This window comes from Adelges cooleyi, unplaced genomic scaffold (assembly GCF_023614345.1).
Source record: "Adelges cooleyi isolate 19-005CV unplaced genomic scaffold, UGA_ACOO_1.1 ACOO_flye_CR_arks_rails_tigmint_CR_PRNA_651, whole genome shotgun sequence".
NCBI lineage: Eukaryota > Metazoa > Arthropoda > Insecta > Hemiptera > Adelgidae > Adelges > Adelges cooleyi.
The window spans coordinates 1,557,128-1,578,378 of NW_026096352.1; the positions used below are offsets into that span (position 1 = coordinate 1,557,128).

The 21,251-nt window shown below is 31.1% G+C and overlaps 1 protein-coding gene across 1 annotated transcript in view; it reads left to right on the forward strand.

The window, feature by feature from the left end:
- LOC126844721 (SRSF protein kinase 3-like) overlaps positions 1-20,421 on the forward strand; it is a 42,789-nt gene extending 22,368 nt beyond the window's left edge. Inside the window, exons 3-10 of the mRNA XM_050583102.1 lie at positions 10,804-10,998; positions 12,053-12,140; positions 12,502-12,696; positions 13,751-13,892; positions 14,698-14,822; positions 15,825-15,935; positions 16,054-16,216; positions 17,225-20,421. Coding sequence (XP_050439059.1) covers positions 10,804-10,998; positions 12,053-12,140; positions 12,502-12,696; positions 13,751-13,892; positions 14,698-14,822; positions 15,825-15,935; positions 16,054-16,216; positions 17,225-17,409 — 1,204 coding nt within the window. The 3' untranslated portion in view covers positions 17,410-20,421. The remainder of the gene's footprint in view (positions 1-10,803; positions 10,999-12,052; positions 12,141-12,501; positions 12,697-13,750; positions 13,893-14,697; positions 14,823-15,824; positions 15,936-16,053; positions 16,217-17,224) is intronic.
- The last annotated feature ends 830 nt before the right edge of the window (positions 20,422-21,251 follow it).

Genomic DNA, 21,251 nt, shown 5'->3' on the forward strand with positions numbered 1-21,251 from the left:
GTACAAACGTACAAAGTTATTACTTATAGGGCGCGCTGCAACTACCAAACAAGTAGTACTTGCTGTAACAGCTGGTCGTCCCGGTATTATCATCGTTATTGCTTGGTAGTAACTAATTAGTATTGCCTACTTAATTGTTATTAACATTGTTAATGAAGATTGTACAAAAACTTTTGCTATCGCACAATCCATAATTAACAACAATATTCCAGTTCTGTTTTCACAAGTTCTCTAATTAAAATTTAAAGAAAAAACATATTTCTTAGAAGAATTAATTTCAGCGCGCAGCTGCAACTACAATATACTTATAAGAAGTACCTACACAGTTAATTTCCTTGGAACATAGTAATAGGCTTGTGTCATTATCAAAATATTCTTAATTAGAAATCTGTTTCTCGATTCCAAGGATATAAATATGCACATTTATTATTAGTATTTTTGTTTTTATCTCTACATTTTTTTTTTTTTTGTTAATTACAGATGGCCGAAATTTCTTAAGTGTACGACATTATTTTAATTTATTTGAATATTTTCTGTAGTTTTCAGGATTATTTATAATATAGCGAGGAAAAAGAAAAAAGTATGTCATTTTCGTTCAAGATAAAAACATTATATTTATTTATTCTTTTTTTTTATTATTGTAAAGCCTCGATTCAGGGTCATTGGCGTACGGTATATGGTATATAATAGGAAAATTAAAAATACACAATAGTTTAAATTAGAGAGAATAAATTAGTTATTTTAAGATATTGTATGGTGTTTCGTTCTGTTTGAATGTTAGAGTGAAGTGCTGCATGGAGATGATCTGGGGTGTTGAATTCCGTTCGGAGGTCTTCATATTTCTTGCAATCGGTGAAGATGTGCTTTACTGAAACGGTGGTGTTGCATGTTTCGTATAATTGTACTTCCTATTTTTCTATAAGATGACTGTGGGTTAGCCATGTGTGACCTATTCTGAGTCATGTTGAGACCTCAGATTCTTTTCGGTTGAGATGGGAGTTATTTGTTCAGTTGGAAGTGGTATGTTTAATTTTTCGGAGTTTATTATCTCTTAATCTGTGCCATAGATTTAGGTTATGATTGTTGATTGTAATATATTGTTCATATTATTATAAATTCGGAAATTTGTGTTTCCTCCTAGTTTCGTTATCGATTTGATCGGCTGTAAACTGAAAAACACACAAGTATTTTATAATATTATATAAGTGAGTATTTAAAATTTTAAACTAACCTCCAGTTCTCCTTTCAACTTAAAAAAAGTCTTTCGTTTTCTAGCGTTACACTCTTCCAGCTCATACAACGTGATAGACCCTTTTCCCGGAAATCCACACAATTTCTTATTGAGAAATGGTATAGTTATTTAACCCATTTTTAATGAATGTTATTGAAACTATTGTAATTAACTAATAGTTAATTCCAATTGTGAAATTGTATTTAAAAATACTCGCTCGGTTGCTATGGATATTTAAACGGTATATGATGGTGCTTATAATAGAACTAATCTAATAATTATAATATTTCGTAACTAACACACCTGTTAGTTGAAACAAGTGAAAAAGTAAATGTTGTGTATCACCATTTTGGTGATTAAAATGAACACCGCAGCTTTAGGGAAAGTAAAAGTTTGTACAAATCTGACATCATATATGTGTTGTGAATCTAATAAGGTTTTTTGTTCACCTAACGAGGAACGATGACTATAAACGAGGAACGATAAATCTCGTTCTATGCATAATCAATAAGCTGTTGTTCAAACAATAATTTCACCAAAACTAGTAAATAATAATAGTGATATTTTGTTGTCACACAGTAAAAGTATTGAAATTGCACTCGAGAGGTTTTTGTAACTCGAGAATCAAATATTATAATTTGCGGCTATAAAATGTAATATTATTTTTTTTTTGTTGTTGCAATTTTTCTGCGACAGACGATCAGTCTACGGACATATCCATACTTGCTGTTGTACAAACGATTTTGATAAAAGTTTGAAATGCCTTAGTAAATATCCTTCCATAAGAAGTATATTTTTAAGATTTAATACGAGTCTTTGCTCGTCAGCTCCTGTTGAAAGGCTTTTCTCCTTTGCTGGGTTTGTGCAGTGTCCTACTCGGTCTAAGTATCTGACCAAGTATTTGAACAACTAATGTTTTTAAAAGGAAACCAGGAGTTTATTACTCAGCGTATAGAGTAATTTAGTATATTATATTTTTTATTATTATTATGTATTACAATTTATAATGACAGAAAGAATTCTTATTTTTCATTTTGACAGTATTATTAAAGTCATTGACTATTGTAAGATTAGTAAATGTTTTTTTTTTGTTTATTAATATTCGGTATTATTTTGATAGCTTTGCCTCTTGGTACATATTTTACTATTTTTTTATTGTTTATTGCTATTACTTTGTTGGAGGTTTATATTTGTATTAATGGCATTATATAAAAAATTATGACTTCAATATTTTTTAAGAATAAGGCTATATGGTGTCAAGTATGCGAAGTACTACTATAACATGTAATATAAGCTTGCCGGTTATAAAAATGTCTTGTAACAAAAAAAAAATTAATTATATAACCTAAAGTAAATTAATTAGAGGTTTTTGAATATTTTGTTTTGTAAGTTTTCACTTTGAAATATAACTAGTTGCCCCCGAATGATTTTGAGTCCAGTTTAGAATTTCAACAAAATCAATATACTATTCTACTAGGATGCCATTGAAACTGTCAAACTGTTGTTCACTACTGGGTGCTTGTCTTTTTGCTAAAAGTTAATTTAATGTGACTTTTTGAGAGATGTGAAAGCATGCGTGCACCTGGCTAGGATTTTTCCGTTATCATGGTTTTGTAACAATAGAAAATACTTAATGAAACAAATTTTGATTGACGCAACCGTGTCGTAATTGGAAATTCCAATTATTGTAAGTTGTTGTCGTTTTTATGGGCGTAGCTGTGTCGCCTGACGTCGGTAGTCTTTTTTTGGTGTTATTACTATTACTATCACTACCGTTTTTTTCCATATATATTTTTTTATTTATGTTTTTTTTTTACGTTTTTCGGTCCTTCATCCCCGTCACCGCCGTTTAATTAGATTGCGAAAACTGACATTATCTGTAATGAAAGCTGCTGTCAGGAGGAAAGGGTCGCCGGTCACGGTCGTGCGTCATGTCTAGTGCGTCTGTGTATGTGTGTGACTGTTTTTTAGTCTATTGGCACGGGCCGTCTGGCACGCGAGTGCCAACAATATTACGACGGCGTGGTCAAGACTATTTTGGCCGACCGACGGCAGTGCTCTGAAAAATTTCTGGCCGTTCGTTTGCGTGTCGTTTGTCCGTCGTTGTCAGACGCCATGTCGAATTCGAATCCCTTACTAGAAACCGTTAATATCGAATCACCGGCCTTTGTGGCCGGCCGACAGCGCTTTTGGTAGTAACGCCCGCACCGTGCTGGCCACCAATACACCGATGTCGTGGTGTTACGCCAACGGCACGGGCGACGGCCAACCCAAGTTGGTGACTTCGGCCGACACTGTGGTCGGACACGCGTTCAAGTGCGCTTGTCAGCTGTTGGCGTTCGTGGCTGTCGTGTACGCTTTGTACGTATGTGGGGGAATAAACGTGGCGAAAGTCAGGAGGAGGCCGGCAGTCGGTAGCCAATGTGGAGGGCCGGAAGACCACGTGCCGTTTCGTCCACAGACCACAGTGGTCGCGGCCACCGAAGACGACCGGTGGTACGGCCGCAAGCACAAGCGACTCATTAGGTCGGCCGCGCCCATCCTGCAACGGTAACCTACATTCTACTATGGTTAATGTTTAGGACTGGGGGTCCATCTGGAACTAGCGTCATCGATTTCCCGCTACAGTTTTCCCGACAGTGATAAGAAACAACTGATAACGGGTGCTTGTTAGAGAGGCAGCTGATAATGACTCCTGATTAGAGACAGATAAGAAGAGGGCAGTAACAAATGGAGGGGAGGGATGAACATGTGATTCAGTGTTTTTCCATGAAAGGGAGAGAATATAATTTCTTCTTTCGGTCTGGTTGGAAATTGATTTAACTAGCTATTAAACGCTAATAGAGAAAACTCAGAGGACATACTTGACTAATCTAATAGTTAGAGTATTACACCCTTTCAAAAATTCCTAAGTGTTTTCTTCTATTTTTACAACCTTGCAGCAGGTTTTAGGAAATTTTGGCGACAGGAAATTTCAGCAAGCATTTATACATTTTAATAAGTTAAATAAAATAAAACCATACGAATTTTTTTGCAACATTTGTTTATTAAAAAATTACACTACATTACAATTAACGATATAACCAAATATACCGCAGTGCTAAGGAAAAATGTTTTAACCAACAAAAATGCGATTTTCAGATTTTTGGCTCTCTGGAAAGTCTTAGGGTGTATTACTTGGAACGTGCTACGTGCATTTGTGGAGCTCATGATAGGTTCGTCCTATCTACAGTTTTCTAGGGTAAACTAAGGTAAAATGTCGTTTTTCTCGAAATCGGTAAAATGCAGACAGAATATATCTAATAAGCACGAATATATTAAGGACAAAAACCTATATGAAAAAAAAACATATTAATTGATCATATGAGAAACGCGTCAGACAATTACAAAATAAAAGGGGGATAGTATAGGGGTGGCCATAAAAATAAAATAAAAATACGGGACATTTCAAAAAACAAAATAATCTGATGAATAATTTTTTAAATATATAGTAGATACATGAAAACAATTTTATTTGATTTAATTGCATCAAGTAATTTATTTTCTTTTAATAAAATATTATAAAAATCATTGCAAGAATAGTTTGAAAAATGTGTTTTCACTATGATAATTGATTTTATAGTTTCAACTAAAAAACGATTTTTTTCGTCCGTCCATAAGACATTAATGGTAGAAAAAATCCTTTCTACTGCAGCATTTGTACCCGGCATTGCTAAAGCATACTCTACAATTGCTGATATGTTAGTTGTGTCAATGTTATGAGCTTTAGTGTACTCAAATATTTCACACCACTTAACTTCCAATTTAGCTGAACTTTTTTGCCATTCATTTATTCGTGATTGAAAAACTTGATCAATATGACTGAATTCGTGAAACAAATTATCTTCAACCAGTTTTCCAGGTTTGTATTATTTTGGTTTTTTTCTATAAGAAATTGTATACATTTTTGAACAGTTTCCCAAGTAGGGCAATTTATTAATTGAACCTAACGAAATACTTTTAACTCGTCAAAATGGCAACCCCATTTTTCTATGTAAGATAAAAAAGTATTATAAAATAGATCAGTACTTTTTTTGAATGAGTTTTGATCATACATATTATTGTTTTTCAAATCATTTAAAATCGATAAAATATTTGATGTAAGAAAATTTTGATTTTTTCTATTTTTTATTTTTCCAACCAAAATCTCTAATTTCTCCGCATGCTGATATTTTAACTCCTTCTATTTTTGTCACAGTATCACAGACAACTTTTAATTGGCTTTGCAAAAAATAAAACCATACTTTAGACATAGGATCATTAAAAAAAGATTTTAAAATGGTTGGACACTTTTCCTGTTTTTCGAAGTATAATTTTAAACCTTGGTAAATATCAATAATTCTTGTTATGGCCGGTAATAAAGATAGCCAACGAGTTCTTACACTTCCAAGTATGTTTTTATATTCGACATTTGCATATTCGCAAAACTCTTTCAAATGTTCAACTCGAACTGTATAGATATGAAAAAATTGAAAATTTTTGTTCACTATAATTTCTACATCAATAGGTAACATATCAGCACTTGATTGAATTGCATTATGCAAAATATGAGCAGCGCAACCTATCCCATTATTATTCGTTTTTAAATTATTATTTAAGATTGAAAAAACATTTTTTTTTTCTTTTCGTAAAATACCTCCAAAGTTAGTATTGCAATTGTCACCAGAAAATGCAATAATTTTATCCAATAACTTGTATTTTTTCAAACATTCAATTATGTAATTTGATAAAATATCTGCTGTTTCTCCTTTTAAATTTGTCACTTCAAAAACTTTAATTTGTACTCCCAGATTTGGATTAAAATAACGTAATAAAATGGGTACGATTTTCAGATTTTGATGGTTAGAAGTATCTATCATGATAGTAGCAAAATTCATATTTTCTAATTCCTTACAAATCTGTTGCATGGCGAAAGGAGCTAGCACATTTAAAACAATCGATTCAGCCTTAGTTCGAGCACAAGCGAATTTTTTATTATAAATTTGTTTTAAAAGAGATAATGTGCAATCCATCGATCGAAATGAGTGATTGTGTACAACTGTATGAAATGCGAATATCCCTTCTTGTGCCGCGGTACGTCTACTTTCGTCAGTGGATCCACTCGGATTATTCTTTAAAAAAAAAGAAGTTATCTTTTCATTTTTTGATGCAGCTGATAACGCCAATAAATGTTTTTTCACTTTTGTCGTATGTTGTTTTATATCTGAAAGTCCACCATGTTCTATAGAAAATACCGATTTACATATTGTAAAAAACACTTTTCCAACTTCATCAGCATCTTTTAAAAAAGGAAATTCGGATTTTAAATTTGGAGCAAAAACACACCTCCTTTTCGGCATTGTGAGAAAAAAATAAACAAACTGTATATTTTAAATGACACCACTACGACTGAACACTATTACTACGACGGACAAAATGTAGACTGAAGGAGTACAAATATTATAACAAATAACATTTACAATAGTACATAGATCTAATAATATTGTAGATAACGAACTGGCCGCGACCAGTGAGATTGTTCTAATAATAATCCAATGATATCAAAATATACGAAAATATAACACTATTATGGTATTATGACATTATTTACGTTTTATATCACCGACAACAATGTGACGCAACAATTATAATCAAAATAAGAATCTAAAAATCGGGACGTGTGGTCACCCTAGGATAGTATACAGATTAATAAAATTATGGACCACCTAGTGTGGGACCACCTGATTTTATAATTTCTGCGTTTATTAGGTTCTCTATTGGAGCTTTGTTGTTCTTTAACTTCTTTATAGCCTTTTGTACTTTTTTCAGCGACGGGTTTTCTATGAAAGGCTCTGCCGTCAAGACCATCTTAGGTCCATTACCGGAAGTTTCGTGAGGTTTATCTAACAATTTTTCAAATATTATAATATTAATATAAGTATAATGCAAACAATATAATATAATATTTATAATCAATGCTACTATGAAATAGTTAAAACTAACCGAAAAATCTGAGCATGTAAATATAGTAAAGATGAATAGACAATAGTTGAATGATTTAGTGGTGTTTATTAGTTGTTTTCTGGATTTTAGTTAAGTAAAATCTTTAGTATTCACAGTAAACAAATATTTTCACTACATTTATTTAAAAACCACGAAAAGTTACTAAATTTGCGTTAGGACATTTTTATCCAAAAACATGGTCAACAAATCTAACCATGACCATTTACAATATTTAAAAGTCAAAACAATATCAATCATAATCGAATAATATTGTGCACTCTGGCTATTATAACCGAATTCTTCTTCTTCTTCTTCTTCTTCCAGCTTTAAAGGCCATTAAGGCCCATCGCTGCAAAACAAATCTCCTTCCATAACCGAATTATAATAATTAAATACCTATATGCATTACATACTATATTATTTACTATACTACTATAATACAAGACACTTTTACATTTTTCTGTTTATGTTAGCAACTTTCATGTTAATGGAACTAATTGTATTGTTTAATAACTCGTCGTCAAGTCAAGTCAAACTAAATTTGCAACTCGTTTAATAATAACAAACTCATCCTGTCGATATCTTAAAAAAGTTCTTTTTTTAAATGTTAGGTCTGTATAACAGCCGCATAGAATACCAATTAAAACGTAATTAAATCTTATATATCATTTAATTTTTTTTTTAAATTTCCAGTGTAAACTATTTGAAAATACCGGGTTTCACGTTATCATTTGTAGATAACTATAGGATAATGTCTTCCTGTGTCCTTTATGTTATAGACATGGAACTTACTGAATCCTTGTAATAATTCACGAGGAAATATATGATTTGATTAAAATTTAATTTGCAATAATGGACGACAATTATTAAACGACGAGATAGCGAGCAGAAATTAGTGAAATGTAATTTTAGAAGCAAAAGCAAATTCTGACCAAGGAGAAATAAGCAAACCGACTATGAGAAGAAATGTCGAAGATTAGTGTTTGAAAACGAATTAAATTATAACCCCTTATCGTTAATCTGGGCCTTCGGCTGACACAATGTAATGTATTTTAAATCCGATATCTAAATCAAATTGAGAACAAATTATTTTTGAGAAACGACAAAATCTATAAGCGGTCAAAACAGGTTCTTAGATTATTTTTACAACACATTCGTGATATATTTCTGATACATGTCATTCGATGATCAAAATGACCAAATGCTAAAAAGGATTTTCGATATTTTGTATTGCTCTGTGGCAATGTTTTGCGATTGAAAAAAAATTAATTTAGTGGTACATAATCCCCGATTGGAATTCGGTTTCAGTAAAGCAGAGAATATAAGGACTTGTACAATACATGTCATAACGGTTTTCTTGACCGAATAATGGTCAAGTTTAATCCGTAAGTGTATAGGACAGCTTTTCGAAAAGGCCAAACAACTCCAGGAAAAGTCGATTTTCACGGGATCGCGTGCCGGACATTGACAAAAGTCCCTTTTCTGCCACGTTTACACCTAACTCTTCGAATATTTGTACCGTATGCACCGTGCATGTTGGAATCTATTACTATAGCTTGGCGGTATTCATTAATTAAATGTTAGGCATTTTTCATCGTTAACGGTGGTGCACGTTTTGGAATGTACGGAGACAAAATCTACATACAACCGCACGTCCTCAAAATATCTCTTGCGGTATTTTGTTCAATATCGAAATTCGAAGAACTATTACATGGTTGTGTCTAGTGATGTTAAATTAAAGTAATAGTAGGTATGCTCATAAATTACCATGATTATGGGCATGCCATACACATTGGACAGACGGAAGAGCAATAGAGGCCCGGATAACAGAAGGGATGTTGACTAAAAAAGAATAGACAAATCAACAAAAGGCAAACATGCAGAAAATAACGGTCATAACAATCAGTTAGGCAAAATAAAAATACTGAACCAAGAAGCTTAATTTGGAAATAGGGTGTTCAAAGAAGCGATAGTAACTGAAAAAAGCCCACAAAGTTACAAAAGATATGATGGTTGGAAAATAACAATACATGGAAACTAAAAATTCAACGGGAAAAATTAAAGAAACAAAATATTAAACCGAAGATGAATTTTGCAATACAACGACAGCATAAAACTGAATATATAGATAATATAAGATATAACTAAAGATAAAAACAAATGTAATGTATATATTATATACGATAATAATTATTAATATTATTATTTATAATTTGCTTGAAATACATTTCTACTGTAAATGGTTTTGTAATGTTGGTTCATATGTTTTTGATTGAGTTTCGATTTCAGATTTTGATTCTGGAATTGTTGAGTACCTATTTTATTTTTTTAGAAAAAATTATAAAACATATGTCTTTAGACCATATATTATTATTGTAATTATTAGTATTTTAATTGTAACTAGTGCTGTAGCACTGATATTAACATCAACAAATTCTTCTACGGTGTCAAAAGCCATGTCATTGTAGTCTTAGAAAAATACATGTTCGGTTTCTGTCGAGACTATAAGCAGCTAGCGCATCAATTAAGTTTTTACTTTTTTATGTGGTATGGCAAAAAACCGCGATCGATTGGAAGTTTGTGGTATTAATACATTAACAGTTTCACTTTGAAGTCAACCGATCCTTCAAAATTCGTTAGTTTAGTTAACGAGTGCCAGCTGTTCTTCAATTATTTGATTATTTCTTCGATTATCTGTTAATCGAGTCATAATCCACACAAATAAAAAAAAATAAAAAATGATAAATGATTAATAATAATTAATAAATTTTTCTAATGACTAGCATAGTTTGTAATACTTATTGAAATAAATTGTTATAACCAAACAATGTGGGAGTTAACTCATTAGGTTAGGTAACTCAAAGCAACCGTTCGGCAATGTGGGTTTTTGGTTCAAATCCAGGTCATTTACTAAACATTTGATTATTTTTTCCAACTTGACACATATTTTCTTCCAAAAATTAATAAATTAAAATACCGAAGTTTTGCTATTTCGGTTTAGTGGCCGTATTTCGTCAACTAATTTGATGCACTATAAAGTGGTTGTTTAGTTTAGTTTTTCTGCGGTATTTTAAGAGCACGGTCAACGGTCATTTGGCATGAGTGGCAGGTTTCTGTCGTATTTCTAAATGTGTCGTTACAAATTACATACATAGTTATTCATACATGGACAACAGTAAATTTGCACTTGAAAATTTTATACTATGACCAATCACTTGAAGTAGAATGAAAAAAAAATGAAAAATTGTTTTTTTGAAAAAGTTTTCTGAAAGAAAATTTGGCCCCCAAACTTAGATGTCTATTTTCAACATTATTTACATTTCCCAAACTGCCAATACTGAAGGTCTGTGTAAAATAAGCGACTCTGTATATATGAGCTCTGTAATATATTAGACCTCACCTAACTATTGGAGGCTATTTTTAGCTTATCAAAACCCCTAATAATTGTCAATATATTATATAAAAATATGTACAACTAATGTGTGATAAGCTGTAATGACAAATACCGTTTACCAAAAATAAATGCTAATTGTTTGATTTTGTTATTCCAGTTCGAATCCACAAGCTCCGGCCAGATCGATTACCACTAATTTGTTGCTTTCTGAATCTGAGAACGAAGAACCGATTGGATTAACCGAAAATCTACATTATTCCGCTCGCCTTGGATCCCACGTCAACGGCTATGACATAATAAGCCAGCTTGGTTTCGGACATTTTTCCACAGTTTGGTTGGCAAAGAATATAGAGTAAGTTATGCTAACCGTATACTTCAAAGTATTCAACCGTTTAGCGGTTTAACTTGTCATAGTATAATATATAATACGTGTGGTGTACGATCGACGGTTTCTGAAACTCTTGGAATAGATATCAGTGAAACGGTACCTACTAAATTGATCTTCGTGAGATCATGTTTTTTTATCAGTAGAAAACTTTCTGTTTCCCAGTAATAGATAATAGGTAACAGTCGATTCGGTTTTAAAAGCTTTTCGCAGAAGCTCGCCGACTGAAAATAGATTAATATTGATGCACAGTCAATCGGTGACCTACTTGGACAAACGACGACGTAAACATTGCAAGTGTCTGAGTCTCTTGTGGAAACTTTTTAAGTGTATAGAATATTAGATATACTTACAGTATGCATTTTGGCGATAAATGTTTTTTGGCATGGCTTCCAAACCTCTCGGCGTTGTGTTTAAAAGTAACATTAATGGTGGTTACACCCGTTCAGATCTTCTTAGAAGTGCAATTCTAATCGTTAATATTCAAAATTAATTACTACTTACTATTAAATACACCAGACGTGGTTGAAATGTGTTTCTTATTAAATATTTTCATTGTTATCCAATACACTATTTACAAGCCGAATAGCTGTTAAAAAATGTATGTTTTATCTGATAGTATGACAGATAATTGGGTTTGCCATAATACAATTAAAAATAATTCTTACTTGCTGTGATAGTCTTTAATGAATAGTTCGAATATCATTAGTGTTGTATAAAATATGTCTCTGGTAAACTCATCTACAGATTTTGGCCGTCAATCAAACTAAATTACTCTTTAATAAACAAATAGTAAAAAACACTCCTAACCATCGCCGTTAGGTTTGGTAACTGCTCAATGTTTGTTAAATCTTACCTCTCTGCACTTAAGAGACCTACTTGGATCTTTTTAATGAACAAAAATGTTAACCACCATATTATTCTATGACCTTTTGTCCAGTTGTAACACAATAATGTTAATAATAGCTTGTTGAATTACAATATAGTTAACTATTGACCATGTTTGTTTTAACATTTTCAGAGAACCCAGTTTTGCGGCGCTCAAGATAGTGAAAAGCTCTTCCGAGTACACAATGAGCGCAATAGAGGAGATACGATTTCTGAAATGTGTTAGTCATAAGTATTCAAATATGAAAATGTACTTGTAGTAGCGTCATTGCACGTAAAACCCATTCTGTGCACGTGCAATGGTACAAAATTAATTGAATTTTAAATTGATTTAGTCATGTTTGTTTAAAACATTTAACTAAACTAGTTGGGATCGCTAAATAGAGATGTAAAATAAATCCATATGTATTTAAGTAAAAGTTTTCTGTGATTGGAAAGTGTATCGTCGGTGTTGACACAGAATTAAAAACTCATTATAATTATTGTACAGCCAGGAATTTAATAGAGCTATTAGTTCCACTTAACATTGGATCTTTAGTCAAGCAAGTGTATAAATAATGTATTTTTGTATTCGGCGTTTAGATCAATCGCCACAGAAATTCGAATTTTTTTGGTCAACGAGTCATCGAATTGATCGACGATTTCGTAGTTGATGGACCACGAGGGGATCACATTGTCTTGGCGTTGGAGGTTCTTGGACCAAATGTGTTGGCACTAATAGAAAAGACACAATACCACGGTTTACCACTACACTTGTTGCGCAACATAACCAGACAGGTATGAGCAAAGACAATCGTTGGAATTACTAAAAAGTACAAAAATAAAAAATAAAAATAGTACATGGCATTAAACGACCACTTCTATTCGGTTACCGGTAAAAACATTTTCAATATTAGCATATTATGTCGCTATAGTGAAATGAACCGTTGCATTGGTTAAACAAAAGGGCAGCTCGGTTTAGTTGTAATTTAAGTGTGATTGCTCAAATGGTATTAAGTAAATATCCGGTCTGGTTTATTAGTTTCAAGATACTATTCAGGACCTAAACCTTCATTAAGTTAGCAGCACAACCTTAGCAGACATTTAATTAAACTTATCCAACACATTTGTTGGTAGTTTGTTGGACCTTATTTTCGAAACTAGAGCTTTGAAGAAAGTTTGGTCTTGGTCTTGTTCAACTATACTTGATGTCTAAATTAAACCGGCGTAAACGGTCGACCAAAATTAAATTTAAAAAAAAATACTTAAACCCACAGTTGTTTTATATTTTTTGTCGCGTTTTTTGTAATGCAAGTTAAATTTCAGAAGTAACTTGCGATTACTTTTTTTACTTCAATAAAACATTACACATATTAAAAAAAAAACAAATTTTCCTTGTTATATTCATTCTGCGCCACTCATTTTCTTTAAAAAAAGTCATTCTAGTTATTTTTATGAACTTCTATACATTAACGGTGAATATTATAATTTGTAAAACTCCTACGCGCCACACGCGTCCTGGCAGATTTCCCAAAAATGTCATTTTGGACTATCAAGACTTACATTTTGTCCACAAAATGTATCTCAAAATTGTTTCTAAAACTATTTCAAAGAATTTACAGGAAAACAAAAGCGACTCGAGGAATGTGTTATTTGTCTAAATACAAAAACAAAACCGTAACATGTCATAATAAATTATAATTGACCGTTTTCTAAATGGATACATTAGCAGTAAACTTCTCTTTTTATAATATTTTAATCTCTGTTGTACTCGTTTTTCGTTTTTGTGATTTATACGTTTGCCAGGGTTCAAATGTTTTACCATTCCAATACTAAAATTTATTTATTTCAGGTGTTACAAGGATTAGCGTTCCTCCACGATTCATGTGATATAATTCATACGGACATCAAACCGGAAAATATATTGCTTTGCGCAAAACCCGAGTACATCAAAACACTTGCCAATCAAAGTTACAATCAATTTATGTATTTAAGTAAGGGTTTAAAATGATAAAAACACAATTATTTGTACACATAGGCATTGGCTTAACTTTGAAAATTATAAAACGTCACATTTTAAAAGGTAATAACTAATAATATTAACCATAAAGGCTAATAAAAAAAAAAACTTATATATATATATATATATATATATATACTGTATGAAATTATCAAGTAAAAAATATTAGTTTAAACATGTAACTGTTGAGAGTGACTTTTAAAAGTCAAATTAATAGTAACCTACACGATACACAACTGATTCAGTTCAACATTTCCTAAGAGACTAAGATAAGTTTATTTTAAATGTACTCTCCTGCTTTATCGTAGATGACCTGTGGACTCACGACTTTGTTGAAATGGACTTTTTTAATAAATAACAACTGTTTTCAAAGTAAGATAGACAATTTAATACCCAGTTTTAAGGTAATTGATACTATATTATCACCGACTACATCCCCAACATTTTATCAAATATTATTATAAAATACCTTTAAGATTTGAAACTATTCTTCTTTACAAGTGACAACTCCTTTGTTATAAGAAACAATTTTGAAAATCATTAAGTCTATACAATATCGTTTCCTGATTTTTCTTAGTCAGCATAGATAAGTGTAACAATAATGTGTACATTAAAGTCAGAGGCCATATTTGATGCCAGGTATAAAATTATTAGGCCTGGCAACCACTCTATCTTGATCACTGCAGCTGTTGATAAACAATAAAACAGGATTATTTTTTGTTTATTGTCATAAATAGTAGGGATATTACTTATTTGAAATTAATGATTTTTTCTTACAGAGAAGTATAAAAATGGAGATCGACCACCACAATCCGTGATCAAGTTTAAAAGTCTCAACGATATGATAGATCAGTTGGGCGACATCAATATAAAAATCGCCGATTTAGGCAACGGACGTTATGCGGTAAGGCATTTGTTAGCGTTAAATATTTGCCAGTATACCGTTTGAATTATTATTATTAAATCCGTGTTACGATGACACAAGTTGATATGTATTTATACACATATGTTAAAAAATAAGTATGACACTTCTGTGGGAGAATATGCTGTCTCTGATTGCTTTCATTATCGAGCTATGCGGTTGCTAATACGGAAACTGATGTTTAAAAAAAAAAATCCAATATACTGCTATGCGAAAATAAATAGTTTGATATAATGTCTAAAAAAAAATTACACAGTATGACCCCTTCCTTCTCCTTCGACTCTCGACGTAATAATAATATGTTTATACAACCCAAAAATCAATTTTCGGTTCAGTTACTGGTACGGAATGTAATTATATTTCTATCAATGTAATGGAAATAAGAAAAACGTTTTTTAGAGTCAATTTATAAAACTTTAATTGTATTTTCCTGAAAGTTGGAAAAAGTGACATATTAATTTGCGGCGTTTTTCCATAGAAATGATTTATAATCATTCTGGATAAAATGTATGAAGAATGTATCAAAACAATTTTTTTAATGTTAACTTGATTTCCGTATAGAGAAAATTCAAGCATTGCACGCCCCCCCCCCCTATAAAATATACGTTAAGTACCAGAAATGCTGTCAAAGCATGAACGCCTTGCGTCCAAACCCAATAAAAAATTCAATTTACTATTATAATAGAATATTTTCCTGTACATTCATTCAACGTTTCAAATCGAAAAACCCAAATAAAATATTTTTTCATTTTACCTTAATGGATTTTCGTCGTACCTATTCAATACTAATATATGGATGTGTGTTCGAATGCTATTTGTTGAAAGGTTTATTTAGAGGTTTTTCTTGTATTTGGATTTGACGCGGGTTTTCATTGGATTTTGGCTATTACAGTACAACTCACAAGTCAAAACGCATACGTCATAATAATATTATTCTAACGTCATTTTATTTATATATATATATATATTTTATTTATTTATTAGAAGTCCGGCCTTTATTATGATAAAATCCAGACTCGCCAATACAGAAGTTTGGAAGTGTTACTCGGTTCCGGCTACGACACACATGCAGACATTTGGAGCACAGCGTGTGTGGTTAGTAACAGCATATTTTGACCAATGTATCGAAAATTGGCAACATTTCTTTAGTACCTAGTATTTAGCGTTGGCCAGATTATGTATTTAAGTGATTAATGTAGTTGTTGATTTTTAGATATTCGAAATGGCTACAGGAGACTTCCTATTCGATCCGCACAAAGGACCCTCTTTCACCAAGGACGACGATCATATCGCACATATAATTGAACTTTTGGGAAACATACCCTTGTATATCATTAACATGGGAAAATACTCTTGTCGTCTTTTTACAGACAACGGTAATCGGATTACATAAATTACATATTTTAAATTACCCACTAGTTTGTACCGTTTGACAAAATATGTATTTTAGACGGTTTTTTTCTAAAAGTGTTTTGATATTCTAACTTACTCTTTAAAATTCTAATGAATTAAATACTAATAAAATTTCTTTTCCATTTGTAAGCTACAATATAACACTTGAAAATATTTTTTTTTTATGTTTCGAGATACATTTTTTTTTAACAAGTTATTAAGCTACCAGTTTCAATGGACTGTAACTAGGAAGAGGGGGAGGGGTAAGTAAAAACAAAATGTTTCTTCACACACAGTCTAATGTAAGAGGACGTGATAACTCCTTGTTTATTTAGTAGTTGGGTAAAGGAAATTTTTTGCAAAATCTTATGTTAAAGCTTAAATTATAATTATTAGATTAGCAATTAGAACTCTTTTAGGTAGTTAATTTATTTTTCGGACTATTAAAAATATGAATTCCAATAACATGGCTAACTGCGGGCGGTTTTAGAGTAAAAACCCTATCATAAATTTGTTGTTGAGAACTTTTTCTATATTCTGTTGGAAACCATTTTTTGATAGTTGATTTGGAGATGGAACAATATGGCATAAATAAATGGCATATTTTTACTTATTCAAATAAATATACAGGGTGATTTTTTTATCATAGGCCACTCTTCATATCACTGGGATTAGTTAATTCAATAGAAACAATTAAATTATTAATTATTATACTCACTTTCTAAGAGGATTGATACATTTCAATTTCTAATCCAATATAGAAAGTAAACTAAAATGAACTGATTATAATGGAAATCAGAGATACTAATAGACTATAGAGGTTATCGTAATGACTGTTATTGATATTAGTACTTAAAACTGCGTCTAGATTGACAGCACCAATTATTATTTAAATAATCATTTGGTATTTTTTGATTGTAATTAAGTTATTTTCAAGTTTGACCGTTATCGATAAATAAAATTAAGGTTAATTTGATATTGTTATTTTTTAGGTGAAATGAAGTACATTTCGAAACTTAAACCTTGGTACCTAGCCGACGTGTTGATTTCAAAGTACGATTGGAGTGTAAAAGAAGCTCACGAAGTGGCGGCTTTCTTAATTCCTATGTTGGACATGGACTCAAATAATCGAGCCTCGGCGACTCAATGCCTTTTGCATCCTTGGTTATATTGTTAAGCACATCACCGTCTATTTGTTGTAATGAATTTTTGTTGCAGCCGATTATTTTAAATATACACGTATAAGATAGTACATATTTATTTAGTATACAAGTAGTTGTTAAGTAATGTGTTTATCAAAAAACCGATAAGATTATTGTAAAACAATTTTCGTCCTAAAAATGTTCAAAATTCATATCGACCTCTTTGGCTCGCGGTAAAAATCTAAAATTTATTTAAGTATACAATTCCATAGAGTCCTGTGAAATACAATATAATATTCCCTTTTAGGGCGTTCGTAGGGCTCGGTTTTACCGACAGTTATTATACTTGGTACGTGCCGAAAACCATAAAATGTTTATATTTTAGTCGTTAATATAACTATATGTACGGTGTACACCCATCATATCTAGTATAAGGTAAAATATTTTCGTGGATATAAATTAATTATACTTTCTCTTCCGACAAACGTCGCTTTGCATCAAACAAATTTGCTGTTTGTTTCGTTTATTGAAATTTATTGGATCATTTTGACCATTTTGTTTGCTGTACACCCGTTGGATCATTGGCCGACAGCTGGCTGCCGACTGGGAGTAGAAAGCCTGTCCGTGGTCTGAGGAGAATATCATATTGGTTCGCCGTGTTGCGCAAAACTGTTTAGTGCTCTTCTTGTCCAGCGACCAGACACAACATTGTTTTTCTTCATCTTCCACCTCTTCGTCTGCCTGTTGGGGACAGGCAGTGGAAGATAAGATCTTCGAGTGGTCCTGAAACAAATTTCAAAGCCTTTTTTTTTGTGCCATTATCGCAACCAAACGCCTAATCTGACAAAACAAAATCATATCCTCTAAAGTTTCCAGGGCTTTAGAAATTCTGCAAGGGTGTTATATTCATACCTAGTTTGAAAACACCAAAATACCCTGACAACGGACAGGGACCCTGGACATCCCAGGATATCACTTTGGACCTTTGGAGTCCACTGAAGAAAGAAATTCTAAGGAGTGTCAGTTAAGCACACCGCCCGCTCACTATGATCATTAAAAGGGATATCAATCGAAGCCTCACTCAATGACAACTCCAAAAGAATAACTTTCGACTTTTTGTACCCCCAAGAGTATTTCAAGAGTAAAATTCTGAATTCATCAGAACTTTACAGGTGCTTCAGTTAAGCACAAAACGTTCCCGTTATTGGTCGACTTAGTGAAAGTAGTATATGATTAAAAGTTTTGTATTCACCTTGCTGTAGTTATTCTTTTTCTATATATTATAATCATTTTTGATTCTTTAGAAAATAATGTTGTTTTGATGACATTTTTTACGGTTTTGTCGAATCATTTTCTTGAAATTTTGCATTTACAATGATTAAAACATAGGAAAAATATATTATTAAGTGTTCCATTGCGTTCCTTATCGAAATCGATTAATAAGTTTAAAAATAGATAACATATTAATTAACCAACAGCTCTGGTTAATTACTAATCAAAGCTTTAATAATGTTCTTTTAGGTAAAATCTTTCAAAATGTAGTAGAATAATTTGAGGACTCTAATAGCGACTTTCTAAACGCTCCAATGCGGTTTGTTACCTTTTCTGTTAGGGTAATGCCAAAATCTGGCAAGCTATACACTTGACAAAGAAAAGGAATTGGGTATTTTCTACGAATTTCCATTGATGTGTAGTGTAGCTCAACCTCGAGTATTTTATGTATATCATGTAAATAAGTATTGAAACCCATAATGTGATTTATGATAAAAATAACTATCCTAATTTACAATTTTTGTTTTAACCTCTTAAACATCAGAATACATGTCTTATCGTGGTAGCATGTTTTAGTTCCTAGTGTAGGAAACAAATGTTGTTTTTAAACTTAATTAATTAAGATAGGTAACGAGTGTAGTCTAAAATTTCTAAAAATTTGAGTTGTTTGGGAGAAAAAAACTAGTTAAGAGAATAATATTAGTGTAATAGTATTAGTGTTTTATTAAAAGTTTTTGAAGTATGCAAACAAAATGTACAGCATGTAAAATGTTTTATTATAAGAAATATGTTTAAAAGTGATTGATATGATACATGTATTAAAAATAATTTTCATTATCTTATGTCATGTAATACATATGGTAAATTACTTTAGATTAATACTACACACAAATTTTTAGTTAGATTAGATATAAATAGAAGTCTATATATTAAGTATATTGTATACACTTTAGTAATCAAAATTAACTGTTTGTTATTACACGTTTGTTAAGACTTTTAAAATTATTATTACCATCGACATAATTATAAATATCGTGTTTAATTTTATTCTTATAGTGAATATCTACTTAACGCACACTATAGGTACACTTAATTTTTAGCATAATAATTTGATTACATAGAAACTAAGATTATGTATGCAGTTTACCTGCTGAGAAAAAACACTTAATGTAAAATCCAGAGAGGAATGATTTTTTGGTGAAATTACATATCTGTTTTTCTAAATATTATTATTATATTATTATGTAAGTAACTTAATTCATTTAAACCAATTTTGCGTACTGCTCACTCTCTGATCTTATAATAATATGTGTTTAGCTCCAAACCATCATCATGAACCAAATAAAACATATTTTGTGTAGATGTATTTAGTTTAAAATAAAATAGTGTATGGATGTTGATGAACTGTAACTAATTACTAATTACTCATTCATTTTTAATTGTAGCCTTAGTCATTGATATGAAAAATTGTCTATCCAGAACCCCTTAATAAATATAGAGTACAATATAATTTCAAGTGTATACTGTTATTAAATGTGTCAAACTTTATTGTAGCCTACTATGAGTGCATTGTATATTATTATGTATAAAATAATATGATGCTATATGTGCATGGGTTACCTAACAATTATAATAATAACAGTAATAAAATTAAGAAAACTCGTTTTAATTCTACTTTATTAATTTAAGCTAAATATATAAAATGCAAACTTAGAATTAATAATATCGTTAGTCAATAAACTGTAAATCCGTCTTGTATTTCATTTTAACGCTGTTACGGGTCTAAAAACTATAAATGTCTTTTAAGTTTTTATTAATTATAATTAATAACTGTACCTATTTAATAAAATTATATCATTCTACTCATCATATTACATACCTCTCTCATAATTAACCTTGGTCTCAAATACTCATACTGCTGGCTATGCTCTTGAATCTTCAAGTATAACTATATATTTTTTATGCTTAACCAGAATTAACACTAAAATGAACTCTTCATAGTATTTTGATTTATTTTATAAGCCTACTAGTTAGTCCTACTTTGTAAGCTATTTGGTTTTAAAGCCTTTCAGCAATGTTTTATTTTATATTTTTTTTTTTCCAAATCAATGATCAGATTTCGATATTTTGCTTACAACGACGAGATTTTATTTATTTGTGTCTGGACCCACGATATCTTTTAAAACGCTGAACCGATTTCTTTATGGTAGCAAATCTATAGATCAGAAATTGTATTTGAAAAGTGCTTGGTAGTATTATGCCTAAAGAATACTATCAATATATGTTGACAAACCGAAAAAATATCCGAAATTCTTTCCAATAAAATGGTATGACATTTTTTATTTATTTCCTAACAATTTTCACTATAACATATCTATAATTTTTTCAATAATCCATAGTCAAAGTTTTTGGTAAAAGAAAAACCAAAAAATTATAGATAGGAGATTAACCCTAATCCTTCTTCATACCCTAAATACAATTATATGTAGCTATTACAATGTTTTTATTGTTTTTTATTTTTCTATACTGACTACATAATCGCATTGAAGTATTTTTTATTTGAAAAGTATTTTCTCACTTTCAGTTATAATAATTCCTGAAAACC